Genomic DNA, 15,001 nt, shown 5'->3' with positions numbered 1-15,001 from the left:
CCTCTAGAACGGTAGCCAAGCGTGCTGACCATTACACTACGGAGGCGGACAATTACATTTTAATTACTTTGTTTTAAAATCACTTTAAATATTTTATTATAACTTAATTATAATGTCTACCGGTTTCGAAGCTAACCGCTTCTTTATCAAAACTGATTAATACTTAATCAGTCTTGATAAAGAAGAGGTTTACTTCGAAATCGGTAGACATTCCTATTAAGTTATAATAAAATACTTATGGTGATTTTAAAACAAAGTTATATTTTAATTATAAAATGGAAAATCACAAAGTTAGTGCTTCAAATATGAATTAAATAGAACAATTATATTTAAATTTTCAAAGATATTTTTGAATGTATCGTTGTGTCGAAAATTTAAAGCGATCGGCAAACAAGTTTCAAATTTTCATTTATTTACATATGTAGGATAAACGACTTAATGATCTGAATCGTGTGAACATTAAAAAAATTATTATCTCTCGATATGTCAAGCTTACAAACAAATCATAAAATTGCTACACTACAAAGTATTTTACTTTAAATTAAAAGATAGAATAAAAATCTTCGGTGTTTTTTTTTCGCGATAATGAAGAGCATTCAGATATAATTTTTACGAAAACCGTTATAAGACTCAGTACAAATCAACTTTGCAATGTGAACTGATCGGTTTGCATAAATATTCGGCAGCTTCAAACTGTTTAAGCTGATACTCGCAAAACAGAATTCATTCCACCGGAGACCACCGGAGAGGTCGCATTTCTGTTCACGAAAGATTTTTTATAAAGAATTACATATATTGGGTGTTTTGGTTTTTAAAATTTTTAATACGTAAAATATAACCTGGATTTAGAGAAAATTAACGAATTCTGGGCCTAAATAGCCAACACACACCCAGATGTGATTTTTATGAAAATCTTTTTTTTTGATTGAGTACAAAACAACTGTTTTAAATATTCATCATTTAGTGATCGGTTTCCAAAATAATTCGCAGCTCCAAACTATTTAATAGCCTACAGTTAATGTTGCTAGCTCTTGCTTTTTTTCTCTTAAAGTCCACAAGCGAACCTCGATTAGCGCGAAGAGAACCTTCAAACAAGAGTTGCTCATTCTGAAGTTCATTTTCCGAACAAAGTTTGGGCCTTATAAGTATAACGGTGTGAACTTTTGCAAGTGTTATTTATTTCTACATTTATCCTCCAACTTTGAAGCCCATTATCACGGTATCGACTTGGATAAGTAAAAGATGTAATGTTATTTTATATTGACCTCTGGTTATGAAGCGATGTGATATTAAATTTTGCTTAGTAAATAAAGGCTGGTTTAAAAATACTGATTTAGTAAAAGCTTTTTCGTTCGAATTTTACTTGGTAAATAATCTTCAAATCTATTGTTACACGTGTTTCGATACATTTAATACACTAAAAATTACTAAAAAAATAGTACCTTTAAAATTAAAAAAAAATTTAAAAATTCATTTAAAAATTTGAGTTTTATTTGAACGCACGCTTCTTTATAATGAAAATGGATAGGTATATGGCTCACTCCTTTCAACAACGTCATAAATAAACAAAACTTGATTTTACATGAGATCGTTTATAAAGTTTAAAAATATAATAAAATGTATTAAAAACAAAAATCAAGCCACCAATTGAACTTTTAACTGTGCATCTTTTTAGGTAAAACATGAATGTTTTTTCTCCATATGAAAAATATTAAGCACATTCAAAAAAATAATTAAACAATACCTTTTCATAAAAATGCAAAAACAACACTTTCCGCCCTGTAGCCGGTAAATATTAAGTTAAAAATATGCTGAGATGTCGTACATTTTCTGGGCATTCCGAAAATATACACAGATGAAAATTGACAGTTTTTTATATATGACGTTATTGAAAGGAGTGAGCGATATCACAAATTGACTTAAAAATTAAGAAAAGAATAATTACATAGTTATTATACTAACCTAGCATTTAAATATTGGAATTGGCGCTTAAGATGTTCGCATATATTAGTACGAATAACGTTTTAACTGTTTTTTTAAACTGGTTTTTGATAACATTTGTATTTTTCGAAACTAGTTGTCTTTATATTTATATTTTAGTCGTCTCATATTGTTATATTTATATATAAATCATATTATTACACAAGTTTTGGAAAATCAGAAAAAACACATGAAATCGTTTTTTGGCATTTCGTTTCGAAATTTACATTTGTTACAATCATAAAAATTATATAATTTTGCACAGCTGAGTTCGGATTGCTTAGGATTTTGATATTTTCTTTGCATTTCTGGCAAATACGCTCTATGGAACACCATGATTTTCTCAATTTTCTCCCAACATAAATATAATAATCTTATGAGTATAATTTCTTAACCGGCATCTCGCAAAGCTCTCGGGAAATTGGCACTCCGGAAGTTGGCCATTCAGGATATCGGATTTCAGGACACTCTCCGGCAGACGTAGGTTTTAATAAATACTCGGTGTCGAAGGGTTAATTATGATTGTTTAAGTTTACGAGATATTACATTTCCCAATTCACGCAGGACCCTCAGAGAGGAATGTTACTGTAGACGTACCTTATTGACAATAAATTGTCAGGAATCGAAATTCATCGGTTGCCAATAACTTGATGTTCATCTAATTACTAATAAATTTCTAGGAATCAAAATATAAACGTTGCCAATAATCTTATGTTTACCTTATTGCCCATAAATTACTAGGAATCGAAATTCAAACATTGCCAATAAATTTGTAGGAATCGAAATTCAAACGTTGCCAATAACTTGATGTTCACTTTATTGCTTATGTATATACCTATATTTTTGTGGGAGTTGATATTTAAACATTGTTTATAATTTGATGTTCACCTTACTGCTAATTAATTGCTAGAAATCGTTGCCAATAATTTGATGTTCACCTTATTGCCAATAAATTTTAACAACTCGAAAATCAGACATTGCCAATAACTTCATATTTAACATTTAAACAAAGTTTATTTTTTAATTACTTTATGGATAATGGAAGTAGGTTTTGTCTGATGCGTTTTGGACCTTGCAGTTCTATGTGCAATACCATAAAGGGTACTTTGCTGTTTGTTATATCGCTCAATCTTTTCAAAAACGTCATATTTCAAAAATCGTCCATTTTTAGTTGTGCGTGTTTATGGAATGCCCAGAAAATGTACTATATCCTAGTAAAAATGGCATATTTATCACTTAATATTTACCGGCTACAGGGCATAAAGCATTGTTTTTGCATTCTGAAGAAAAGGTATTGTTTAATTATTTTTTTATAAAACTGAATATTTTTCAAATGCAGAAAAAACATTCAGGTTTTACCTAAAACGATCTGTTGCACAGCAAAAAGTTCAATAAGTGGCTTGATATTTATTTTTAATGCATATTATTATATTTTTAAACATCTCCTGAAAAATCAAGTTTTTTGATATATGACGTTGTTAAAAGGAGTGAGCGATATATGATCTATCTTTTATATATACATATAATATAAATTTATATATAAATTAATATAAATATAAACATTTATATACATTTATTTATATCGTCGGGGTGTGTCATAAATTTTCTTAGTATTCCTGAACCCAATTTTGGAAGGCAAGTCACCCACGTTCTGAATTCATAATTATAAACTGGTGGTTGATATTAAGACTTCACAATTTATATGTATAGGCCATTCGTAACTCGTAACCAAAATTATGTAGGACATGTCTTATGTTCTTGACAGATACATTTTGTTTTAAGACATCCTTTAACGAGATTTATCTTCAATGACAGTTAATAATGAAAATTTTCTTTAGTTTCATTGTTTATAAAATAATTTACTTTTGATTCATTTAATTTGCTGCCCGTAACCATTAAGAATTCCTGTATTAATTTTAAATCAAACACAGATTTTTTGAGTCTACTAAGTTATATTTTATTAACAAAAAACACATAAAAAATTATATTGTGACAATTGTTTCGCCTTGTTAGGGCATTATCAAACGAATGACATTCGTTTGATAATGCCCTAACAAGGCGAAACAATTGTCACAATATAATTTTTTATGTGTTTTTTGTTAATAAAATACAACTTAGTAGACTCAAAAAATCTGTGTTTGATTTTAAATTAATACATAAATTAAAATGGAGTTCTACAAATTAAACGCCAAGTCAATAAATAAAAAAAAAATAAAGAATTCCAGTACTGATCATGTCTTTAAGAACAGTGTCCGTCGATAGTTGCTTCTCGTTGGAAGGGACAAGGCAGTAAGTGAATTAATTAAAGTCCAGGTTTAATTATTTTATTGTATGTAATATATAAAAACTAATTTAAAAAATAATAATAATTTTTAAAAAATGTGTTCAAATGTAAGTATTTCGGCTCAACACAGGCCATGCCTAAAGAGCCGTAATACATATAGTAAAAAATAATAAAAATGTATGTATCCATGAAATAAAAAAATTAAAAATTAAACCCAACAAAACTTAATTGAAAATAGCTTTTTTACATTATTTTTTTGACATCTCAACATAGATCCAGAAGAATATGGAAATTTGGGCATTTACAGGGCTTACGACCGTCTTAGGCTGATTTAAATAATCAATGTTGAATGTTACACACGTGTAACATTTACCAATTCTACCCATATATGACAACCACAATATTCATTTTTTTAATATCCTCATTTAATTTAATATCTATCCATTTTAAATTAGTGTTTGTTCGCTACCCATCATTCGAGGAATCATCATTCGAGTCCTGTGCACGCTAATCGTGAAAACTCTCTTGAAATTTGTCAGTCTCCGTTTCGAATCGAGCCAATATCGCTTGTAATTCTTGATCCAAAGCCAACTCGACCGGATAACTGGTTCAATGCTATCGCAACTGACTCTGTGAATGAAATTCTCGGATAAATATTTATGCCCATCTGAAAAAAAATACATTCCGACGCGATGAATTAAGTGATGGACTGGTCGATTGATTTAATGCAGAATTGTAATATTATTTCGCAAATAAACTCAGCGCGTGGAATGCATACCGCCGGTTCAATATCATCTAGGCTTACATCACACAGGATTGTTATAACCCTCAAACAGAATACATAAAATAATAAGAAAAATCCAATTATAGGAGTATTTTTCATATTATTTGATTATAATTGGAGATAATAGAGATTTGTGAACAAGTATTTCAAACACACTCAAAATTTTGTTAATAAATTATCTGGTCAAATTATAAGCTTATTTGATACAAATGAAAATGATATGTTCTGGCGTTTCTGATGTGTGTGATTATAATCTAGGATTCGGACCTCACATACTAATAAAAGAGTTTCTGCTCAGTAAAAAGCCTCTTTTCATCTCACCAATAGATGTCTCTACTGAAGTTCTAGTGATTCAAGAACAATGTTTCAAAATTGGTTCATATATATAGAGCTTCCAAGAATTTTAGTGGTTTGGTTGTCAATAATTGGTAGAATTTGTAAATGTTACACGTGTGTAAAGTGACTTAAACCAGCCTATGACGGTTATCAGCCCCGTAAATGCCCAGACTTCCATATTCTTCTTCATCTTTGATGAGATGTCAAAAAATAATATAAATACATCGGTTTTCAATTTAAGTTTTACTTGGTAAATACAACTATTTCTTAAAATGTAATGTTTAATGGAAAAGACATCAATGATGCTTCTTTTAAAACGTTTAAGAGAAATATTGTTGATGTCTATTTGACTATTTGATAAAGAAATGTACAATATAATATTATATAGTTTTACATACGTATATTATACATGACAGGTTTTTTAGATTACTTTTGAGTGAAAACCTATAATTGGATTTTTTATTATTATTTTTTGTTATTTTTCGTAAATATTCAGTTGGTTTTTTAATCAATCAATTAATAAATAAAAAAATATATTTATATATATATAAATATATATATATATATATATATATATATATATATATATATATATATATATATATATATATATATATATATATATATATATATATATATATATATATATATATATATATATATATATATATATATATATATCCATTGTGTCATGCGTGTTTCGATGCGTTCCGCATTATTTATCGATTGTCTGGAAATGATGTTTGAAAATTATGCGGAATGCATCGAAACCGTGTCATAATAAATTTTCAAAAATAGTCGAATTTTACCAAGTAAAATTTTTGTTGTTTTTAAAATCTGGGATTTTTAGACTAAGAAGTTATTTTACATTTTGTATAAAATTGAAAATCACGATTTCAGGCGTTTTCTGGTATGTAAAAATAATGCATAGATTCAAATAAAAAGATCTCTAAATAAAAGCTTTCTCACTCCACCATAGATGGCTCCGCATATGATAATGGCATGGCATAGTGATCTTGAGTGTCGTGAGATTAATGATACATGTATAAGTTCCAAAATTATGAGTAGTGTAGTTGTCAATTACAGGTAGAATGGTGAATATTGCAATTATGACATATATATAAATATGTAAGGTCATATCATAATCCGTGTAAATACCCAGACTTCCATTTTCTTTTTCGTCTATGTTAAAAATCAAAAATATTGCATTATCAAACTGACTAACCAAGACGCTATATTCCCCCACAAACCTCGACTTTATAATAATAACAAAAAGCCATCGTATATACACCCATATTTCCACGGCAAAAAATTACATTTTTTTATTGATAAACTTTCTAATTGTACATTTTACGTACTAGGGGCATTTATCCAGATTTAGATTATATAGAGTGTTCCATTTCTGTCAACAAAGACCGACACGTATATTGGTGTCACGGTATGAGATGGTATTTCCCAATTAGTGAACCTCTAAGAGGATAATAATGTAAGGTAATCATCCCATTTTCACGGGATTCATTAATTCTCAGCGGAGCGTTGACAGATACTTGTGAAGACGCTATTAAGTCTTAATGAAGATGGCGATAAGTCCCTATTTGATTTAAAATAAACTACTTAGTGTATTCATAATGCAATTGATTCGGCAGCCACTTTGTAGTAATATCTATCCATTTTTAATGTAAGTATTACCTGGAAAACACCACAATATCTTAAAAGCTATTGGAACATGTGTTTTAAAGAATTCCGCATGATTTTCATTCAGTGTTTGAAAATTATGCAAAATGCGTCGAAACACGTGTCACGAAAGGTTTTAAGAAATAGTGGAATTTACCAAGTAAAACTAATATAAAAAATACTACCCGATGTAAATCTAATTATATAAAATATATTTTGATTTTCATTTATGGCTGAAAAATGAAATTGAATAATTCGAAATACGTGTTACAATAGATTTTATCTCCATGGTGTAATGGTCAGCGTTTTAACTATCATGCTGGAGGTCCACGGTTCAATTCCCAGGGGTTGAAAATAAATATTAATGATTTTTCACTCTAATATTTATTTAATACTACCCTGGACTGGTCCCTGAAGCGCAGGAAAGATCAACTTGCCTTCATGTAAGAAACGATCAATATAACACTGCTTCTATACAATGCAGTGTCCTATGCACCATTGGGTGTGAATAAGGGTAAAGAAGAAACAATATTTACCGAGTAAAATTTTAATGAAAAAAAAACAAACATCTAAATTTTTTTCTATGGATGAAATGAATAAATAAATTATACAGTAATTTGTCCGTTTGCTGTATGAATCGACACATAAATAATTAATAGTATTATTTACTAAGTATAATTTGAATCGTACGGAAAAAAATATATCTTGATTTTTTTAGTCAGTTGTAACTGAACGACATTAAAAAATAAATTCCACTGAAATTGGTGAGTTTGCTGAATGCGTCGAAACACGTATGGAAAAATAATTTAAGAAATAGTAATATTACTGAGTAAAAATTTAATTATGAAAAAAAACATATCTTAATTTTTTTCAATTAATAAATAAAATCATAAGTAATTCGTGAGTTAGATGAATGCATCGAAACAGGTGTAAAAATAGATTGTAAGAAATAGTAATATTTACTGAGTAAAATTAAAACTGTTAAAAAATCATTACCTTGATTATCTTTTCATCAATATAACTGGACGAAATAAACAAATAAATTCTTCATTAATTCGTGAGTATAGTACAACAAGGGACCAAGTAAAAAAAATACCGTTTTGAACGAACACGAAGTACCTCAGAAAGTGTTGTAAAACCTTGACACCGGGGGCCATCATTAATTATTCAGTCTTAAATTGTACACAGCGCTGCCCAACGGTTAGGAGGCGGTCAAAACCAAAACTAGTTCGTGATTGATTACTACTTCGCTCTAATTTTCTTTGTTTTCAATCTCCGCTAAAGGGTCATTAATTTGACTTAGGCCCTTGGCGCTCTTAATCATTGCGGAGTCAGCGAAAAATCGGGCTCAGCGGGGTCAGCGAAAGAATGGCAGTAAAAAGTGTGGTGTACTCCATTCGCGTCGAACGACCAATTCACATTATGCATATACTAGAGATGAACTTTACAGCGACTTTTAAAGCACCGGTATGGCAGCGACGGTGACTTATAAGCTACCGCTTCTTTTAACAGCGACTTGGGTCACACTTCGTCCATCCCCGTGGATGTTCTTATGATTATTATTTGGGTTAAAAAAAATACAAGACCATACTTTTTTTATGTTTTTTTACAGCTTTTTGAGTGTGTTTTTTACAAATGATATTTTCTGGCGTTTCTCATGTGTGTGATTATAATCCAGGATTCGGACCTCACATACTAATAAAAGAGTTTCTGTTCAATAAAAAGCTTCTTCCCATCTCACCAAAAGATGTCTCTAGTGAAGTTCTAGTGATTCAAGAACAATGTTTCAAAATTGGTTCATATATATAGAGCTACCAATAATTTGAGTAGTGTGGTTGTCAATAAAGTGATCACTCAAACCAGCATATGGTGGTCGTCAGCCCCGTAAATGCCCAGACTTCCATATTATTCTTCATCTTTGATGAGATGTCAAAAAAATAAAAAAATTTTACTCCTACAAATAGGGAAAACAACGTATTAAAAAAAAATACGAACATAGCAAATATTTATTTGGGTAAAAAACATATTTTATGATGTTTGTATAGTTTTTTACTCCTGTAAAAAAACGATCGTAAAATTTTGTAAAAAAAAAAAAAATTAAAAAATTAAGAAAACAATAAAAGTACTCTAAAAATAAATGTACTCGACTAAGTGATTGATATTTGATTCTAGTCTAGAGTCATCCGACATCCTTCGCTGATCGACGAGTGAAAGATCGTAGTTGGACATTTGCATTAGTTTTTCGATTAGTCGAGCCGGAATCGTTTAAATTTCAACATTACATTGGACTCGGAAGTGTGGCGGTGATATTCAAAGCAGCGATCGTGTCGCTGCTATAAAAATCACTGCTACCTCCAGTGCGGTAGGTAAATGTGCTGACCATTACGGAGGCGGACAAACGGTGTGAATAAGGGACAAATATAATTTAAACAAAAAAAATCTAGCTTAAGAGAAATCTGAGAGTTATTAATATTTTTTTTTTAAATTAATGTTTTACTTAGTAAATACCGCTATTTCTTAAAATCTACTGTGACACGTGTTTCGATGTATTCCGCATCATTTTCAAACACCGTATGTGAAAGAGATGTCATCTGTTGCTACAAACCAATCCGCAGGATTGAGACCACAAAGAAGAAGATGTGAAGCTAATTGTTAATTTTAGAGTTGGGTCCTTGGGACGTTGAAGTAAAACATTAATTAAAAATGCATAGGTTTTACCACAAAGTGACTGCCGAATCAATTAATGAAATTATTTTTTAAGGTTTAAGTGCCGGTTGATTGTGAACGGAGTATAGTTCAAACTAGCTAACTCGCCGCTTACAAAGAAATGTATTGTACCACACATCTCTACCTTCGGTGTTTTATTTTGAAAAAGCGAGTCCATCTCGTGATGGATCTGCAGTAGGAGCACTGGCCAGTGAGGCGTTGCGTAACCTCATCGACACTAAAAAAGGCCAAACACTTAAGACAGTTAATATAGGTGAGCATTATTAGGAACGTGAAGGAAGAATTCGTATACACACATTGCATCCATTACAAGCGCACACCGCAAGACAAAAAAATACGAGTTTACCTGCTACCGCACCACTTTACTGAACTCTTTTTCTAAGAAATTCTTTGCCGATACCTCTTTCTCTCATTCGATAAATTAAGGACACTATGTGTCCTTAATTTACATTTTAAAATGTCTCAACAGTCTTGTTTTACCCGCGTTTGAGTGAACATAACACAACAATCACGGGAAGTGCAAAGCAAATGTCGATTGCGATAAAATCCAAAATAATCACATTGACGCAACAAATCATATCTAATTGTGAAATATCCCGTCGAGTTGGATATTCAGAAGGTGCAGTGAGGTTTTTATTTTAAAAAATCCAAGAAACTGGATCCATAGAACGGAAAAAAGTACATATGTTAAAAATCTGCGCAGGTAAATTTTGGAAGAGATATTAACACAAATTTAATAACTAAACAAATTTCCAAACCATTTTCCTCTCATATTCAACCTGCGTTAACCTTTCCGGGAGTATAGCCGTACATGAACGGCCATGTCAAACTTTCCGCAAAGGAGCATGGCCGTAAATGTACGGCCGATACAAAACATCATTTATGTCATGATTTACATCAAAACATGTTATAACATGGTTTATCGATGTGTCGATAATTTTTATAAAAATCATGTTTACTGGTAAAAATATATTTTTTATTCAAGAAAATATTTTGTTTTGTATTGACCATAGTCAAATAAATCATATCGCCCACTCCTTTCAAGAACGTCATAAATCAAAAAACTTGATTTTTCAGGGGAACGTTTTTCAAGTTTAAAAATATAATACAACGTATTAAAAATAAAAACCAAGCCAGTTACTGAACTTTTTACTATGCAACAGATCTTTTAAGGTAAAATCTGAAGATTTTTTCTCCATTTGAAAAATATTTAGTATATTTAAAAAAAATAATTGAAAAATAACTAGCACTTTTTGCCCTGTAGCGGATAGATATTATGTTAAAAATATGCCTCTTTTGCTGGGATATAGTAAATTTTTTGGGCATTCCGAAAACATGCACAACTGAAAATTGACGATTTTTGATTTATGACATTCTTGAAAGGAGTGGACGATATATGAAATTATAAAAAGTAAAAAAAATAGTAAAATAACTCACTCCCCAGATACTGTTTTGTCTGCAAAAACTCACTCCCAGACAGGTAATACGAATAAAAATTTATGTCATATTCTTGGAAACAAAAATAAAAAAAATCTGAAAAAAAACAACCGAAATGAAGACTCTTCGACCCATTGCATGTCTCACACTTCGCGACAGAGTAAGAAACTCTGAAATAAGACAACTCTGGGATGTTGAATATGTTGTGCGATGGGGAAGAGAAGGAAGACGTTTCTGGAGAAATCGTGTGGGAAGAGAAAGTTCGGATCGAGTGGTGAGAATAGCAGTAGACAGCAGCATAAGAGGCATCAGACCCTCAGGAAGACCACCTAAACGATGGGGAGACAGCTGGTCTTCTACCTCCTAGGAGCGAATCTGAGATTGACAAGACATAGTCCTAAATAAAGAGGAAGAAAAATAAGAAAAATATGTCATTATTTGATTCTTTTGTAACATTGTCGGTTTTTTACTTGGTACACACCATTTTTACCAAAAAATTATTGTGACACGCGTTTCGATGATTATCAAGCACCATAAGGGCGTTTGTGCACTACAAGGAATTTTACCGTCCGGCACTTCAGTTAGCGTGATAAAACGCTTGTGCTTTTGTCCATCTATCTTGGGATTTGTGCTCTTGATCGGTGCGTGAACACGTTGCGTGTAAATTCGATCACGCTAAACCGTCTTAGTCGCTTTTATTTTTTAAAACCGAAGTGCCGGACAGTAAAATTCCGTGAAATGCACAATCGGTTTAATGATGCTGAATCTATAACACGTGTCGTACAAGATTTTAAGAAAAAATAATATTTACCAATTAAATTTTAAATTAAACATACTTATTTTGTGTTATTACATTCTTCTAAGATACAAGTGTTTATCTAAGAGCCAAAAAGATACTAAAAAAATACTCGTAAAATAAAAATCCTTGAAGAGGAACGAATAATACGATTATTATGTAGGTAAATTATACTCGTATATTCGTTTTCATACTTTTTCCTTCACCCAATGTGAGTGCATTAAACTGAATTGATAAAGCATTATTTTCACTTATGGAACATTTCTACCATATCCGTATGTTGAAAAGTAATCTCTTATGTAGTACCTTTGTACTTAAGTTAAAAAAATATATATGAAATTACTGCCTGCTAAATTTCAAATCAGCGTGAAATCCATATATACAAAATGTTCTGATATATTTCGATGTGCGAGTATGTATTTTACCAACTAACTAACTATCATGCCATTTCCCCGCAAGTGTAAGCAGAGAGAATAGAACGCCATACCACTCTGCCTATGTAAACATCCAACGCCTCTTCCACGTTTATGCATCTTCTTATTATACACCCACATTAATTCCCTTTATTTAAAAAATATATATTTAAATAATTTATCGACAGGCTAATGTCGTATTACTGAGTAAAACTGGTGACCGAATTGTAATTAAAATAAGTAAGAAAAAATAATTAGTCAAGTAATCGATTATTCTCAAAGAATCCAAATTAATTACTAGGCTATATCCTTTTAGGGGGAAAAGGGATTTAGATTTATCCATTCCTTGGTAAGCTTCGCGTCAGGAGGGTGAAAATCTTAATTTGCCAGACATAAGAACGAGTTTCCTTGGACAGATAATTATTCATTGAAGAGACATAATGATGTTTTTTCTTATTCTATGGGTTGGGATTATGGTACTTAAGGACGCGGAATCCGTCAGTATTGGTTCGGTGATAAATTACAAGCTTTGGTGTTTAAAAGATTATCATTATTTGGTCTTGTGCGGATAGGGGTTGGTTTAACCTTTCTCGTACTGTCGTCCAAAAATTACACGTGATTCGAAGCGGGGTGCCAAAAGACCCCAGTTCTTATTTGTATGGAAATCGTATTACGCAACTCACAGAGCAAAAGATTCTACGTTCTTTCCAGCGCGCCACCGAGTGCCGACTGACGGCGGTCATTTGATAAACGAGAGGCCAGAAATTGGATCAAATGAAAACGCAATAATCTAATTATCTCACTCTCTCCTCGTAATAACTCCATGTTTATTAGAGTGAAAGAAATAATATGTCGCTAGAAGACAAAAAGATAACGTCCTGATATATATATAGATATATAAATATATATATATATATATATATATATATATATATATATATATATATATATATATATATATATATATATATATATATATATATATATATATATATATATACACATATATATATATACACATATATATAAATATATATATATATATATATATATATATATATATATATATATATATATATATATATATATATATATATATATATATATTTATATATTGTACATACATACATACATACATACGTAGAATTCGAGCTGTTGACTGATTGTGCTTTTTATCAAAAAAAAACATTTTGAAACGTTTTACGATTAGAAATTATAAAAATGAAAAGGAGAAAAATTTGTTTAATATTATTTTTGAGATCATCTTTCCTTCGTGTATTTAACGATCAAAACAACAATGTTTCTGTATGATGCAGTACCCTATGCACCATTGGGTGCGGATAAGTGTAAGAAGAAGAGTCAGATAAGGGTAAGAAGAAAAAAAAGTCGAATGGTGAGCATATTGTCCTCTCAGGATCTTTAAAAACTACGCTTCTCTGCACACACACACACACACACACACACACACACACACACACCCTCTTACACACATTTTCTCTCATAAATACGTGTTTATTTGCTAGATCTACACTAAATATTTTGTACTGATTTTTATGTTTCTGTGGTCAACTATAATTGGCTTGTTCAATGTATATCTTTTGATGTTTTGTTTTACATTTGTTGCTGTTGTTAATTCTAATAATAAAAAAAAGAGATTTTCTACCGTATATGGAATTTTACTTCTTGGCTGGCAATGTTAGACGTATTTTTTATTATAAGCCAAGATATTCAAAGTGTTTTGGTGAATCATGTAAAGTTTGAAAAATGGCTACCTCTTACCGCCATGATTACTTGGTGACGAGTGATTGAATTCCATGTCACGAGAGAGGAAAATCTGACATGCGCGGGCGGTGGGTACACTCCCTCAGCCGCTCGCTGATTGTCAGTGACTGATGCGTTATAGGCGGGAAGGAATCATATATACGCACGAAAGTAACGTACTATATGTGTCGTCTACTTTCAAAATCTGCCAGATCCAATTTTATAAGATTTTTATATAAATACTCTATCGGAATGCCAACTGTGGGTTTTATTGTTTAAAATATTTATTTACTTGAAAACCCTGCTAAAAAAACTAAAAAAGCGTTGTTTTTCAAATTCCGCTATGTTCATGGAACTTGCCTTCTGATTCATATCGGCCAATCAAAGAGCGGGGATAGGTCAAAAATTAATATGACGTCATTATTGGTTTGTGTCTCTGGTATTTTTTTAAATACTGAAAAAAATCTTTAAAATTTTTAAAATTCTCTATTTCATAATATTTTATCTAAAGATAGACAAATCTTTTAGACATAAATGTTACTTGGAGAATTTTGCATTTTTTTGGAAAATCGACTCACAAGGATCTGGCGGATTTCGAAAGGGGAAACCACACCACTCTGCCTTTGCAAATATTCTTCGCCTATTCCGTATTCATGCATCTTGTGGCGCTTGTCCACTATACGGAATTTTACCATCCAGCAGTCCGGTTTTGAAAAATGAAAGCGACTACGAGAGTTTTGCGTGATCGAATTTACGCGCAACGTGTTCACGCGCCGATCAAGAGTTCCGATCCGAAGAACGATGGACAA

At 31.1% G+C, this 15,001-nt stretch overlaps 1 protein-coding gene across 1 annotated transcript in view; it reads right to left on the bottom strand.

Moving 5' to 3' along the window:
• Positions 1 to 13,174, bottom strand: part of LOC148304540 (thrombospondin type-1 domain-containing protein 4-like) — a 118,022-nt gene extending 104,848 nt beyond the window's left edge. The window contains exon 1 of the mRNA XM_088268055.1: positions 13,115 to 13,174. Within this exon, the coding sequence (XP_088124181.1) occupies positions 13,115 to 13,174 (60 nt within the window). The remainder of the gene's footprint in view (positions 1 to 13,114) is intronic.
• Between the last annotated feature and the right edge of the window lie 1,827 nt (positions 13,175 to 15,001).

Source organism: Brachycentrus maculatus, unplaced genomic scaffold (genome assembly GCF_059751285.1).
Source record: "Brachycentrus maculatus isolate JH-2025_06_01 unplaced genomic scaffold, ASM5975128v1 h1tg000311l, whole genome shotgun sequence".
Lineage (NCBI taxonomy): Eukaryota > Metazoa > Arthropoda > Insecta > Trichoptera > Brachycentridae > Brachycentrus > Brachycentrus maculatus.
The sequence above is the reverse complement of the archived record's forward strand: the minus strand, read 5'-3'. Positions and strand labels throughout refer to the sequence as shown.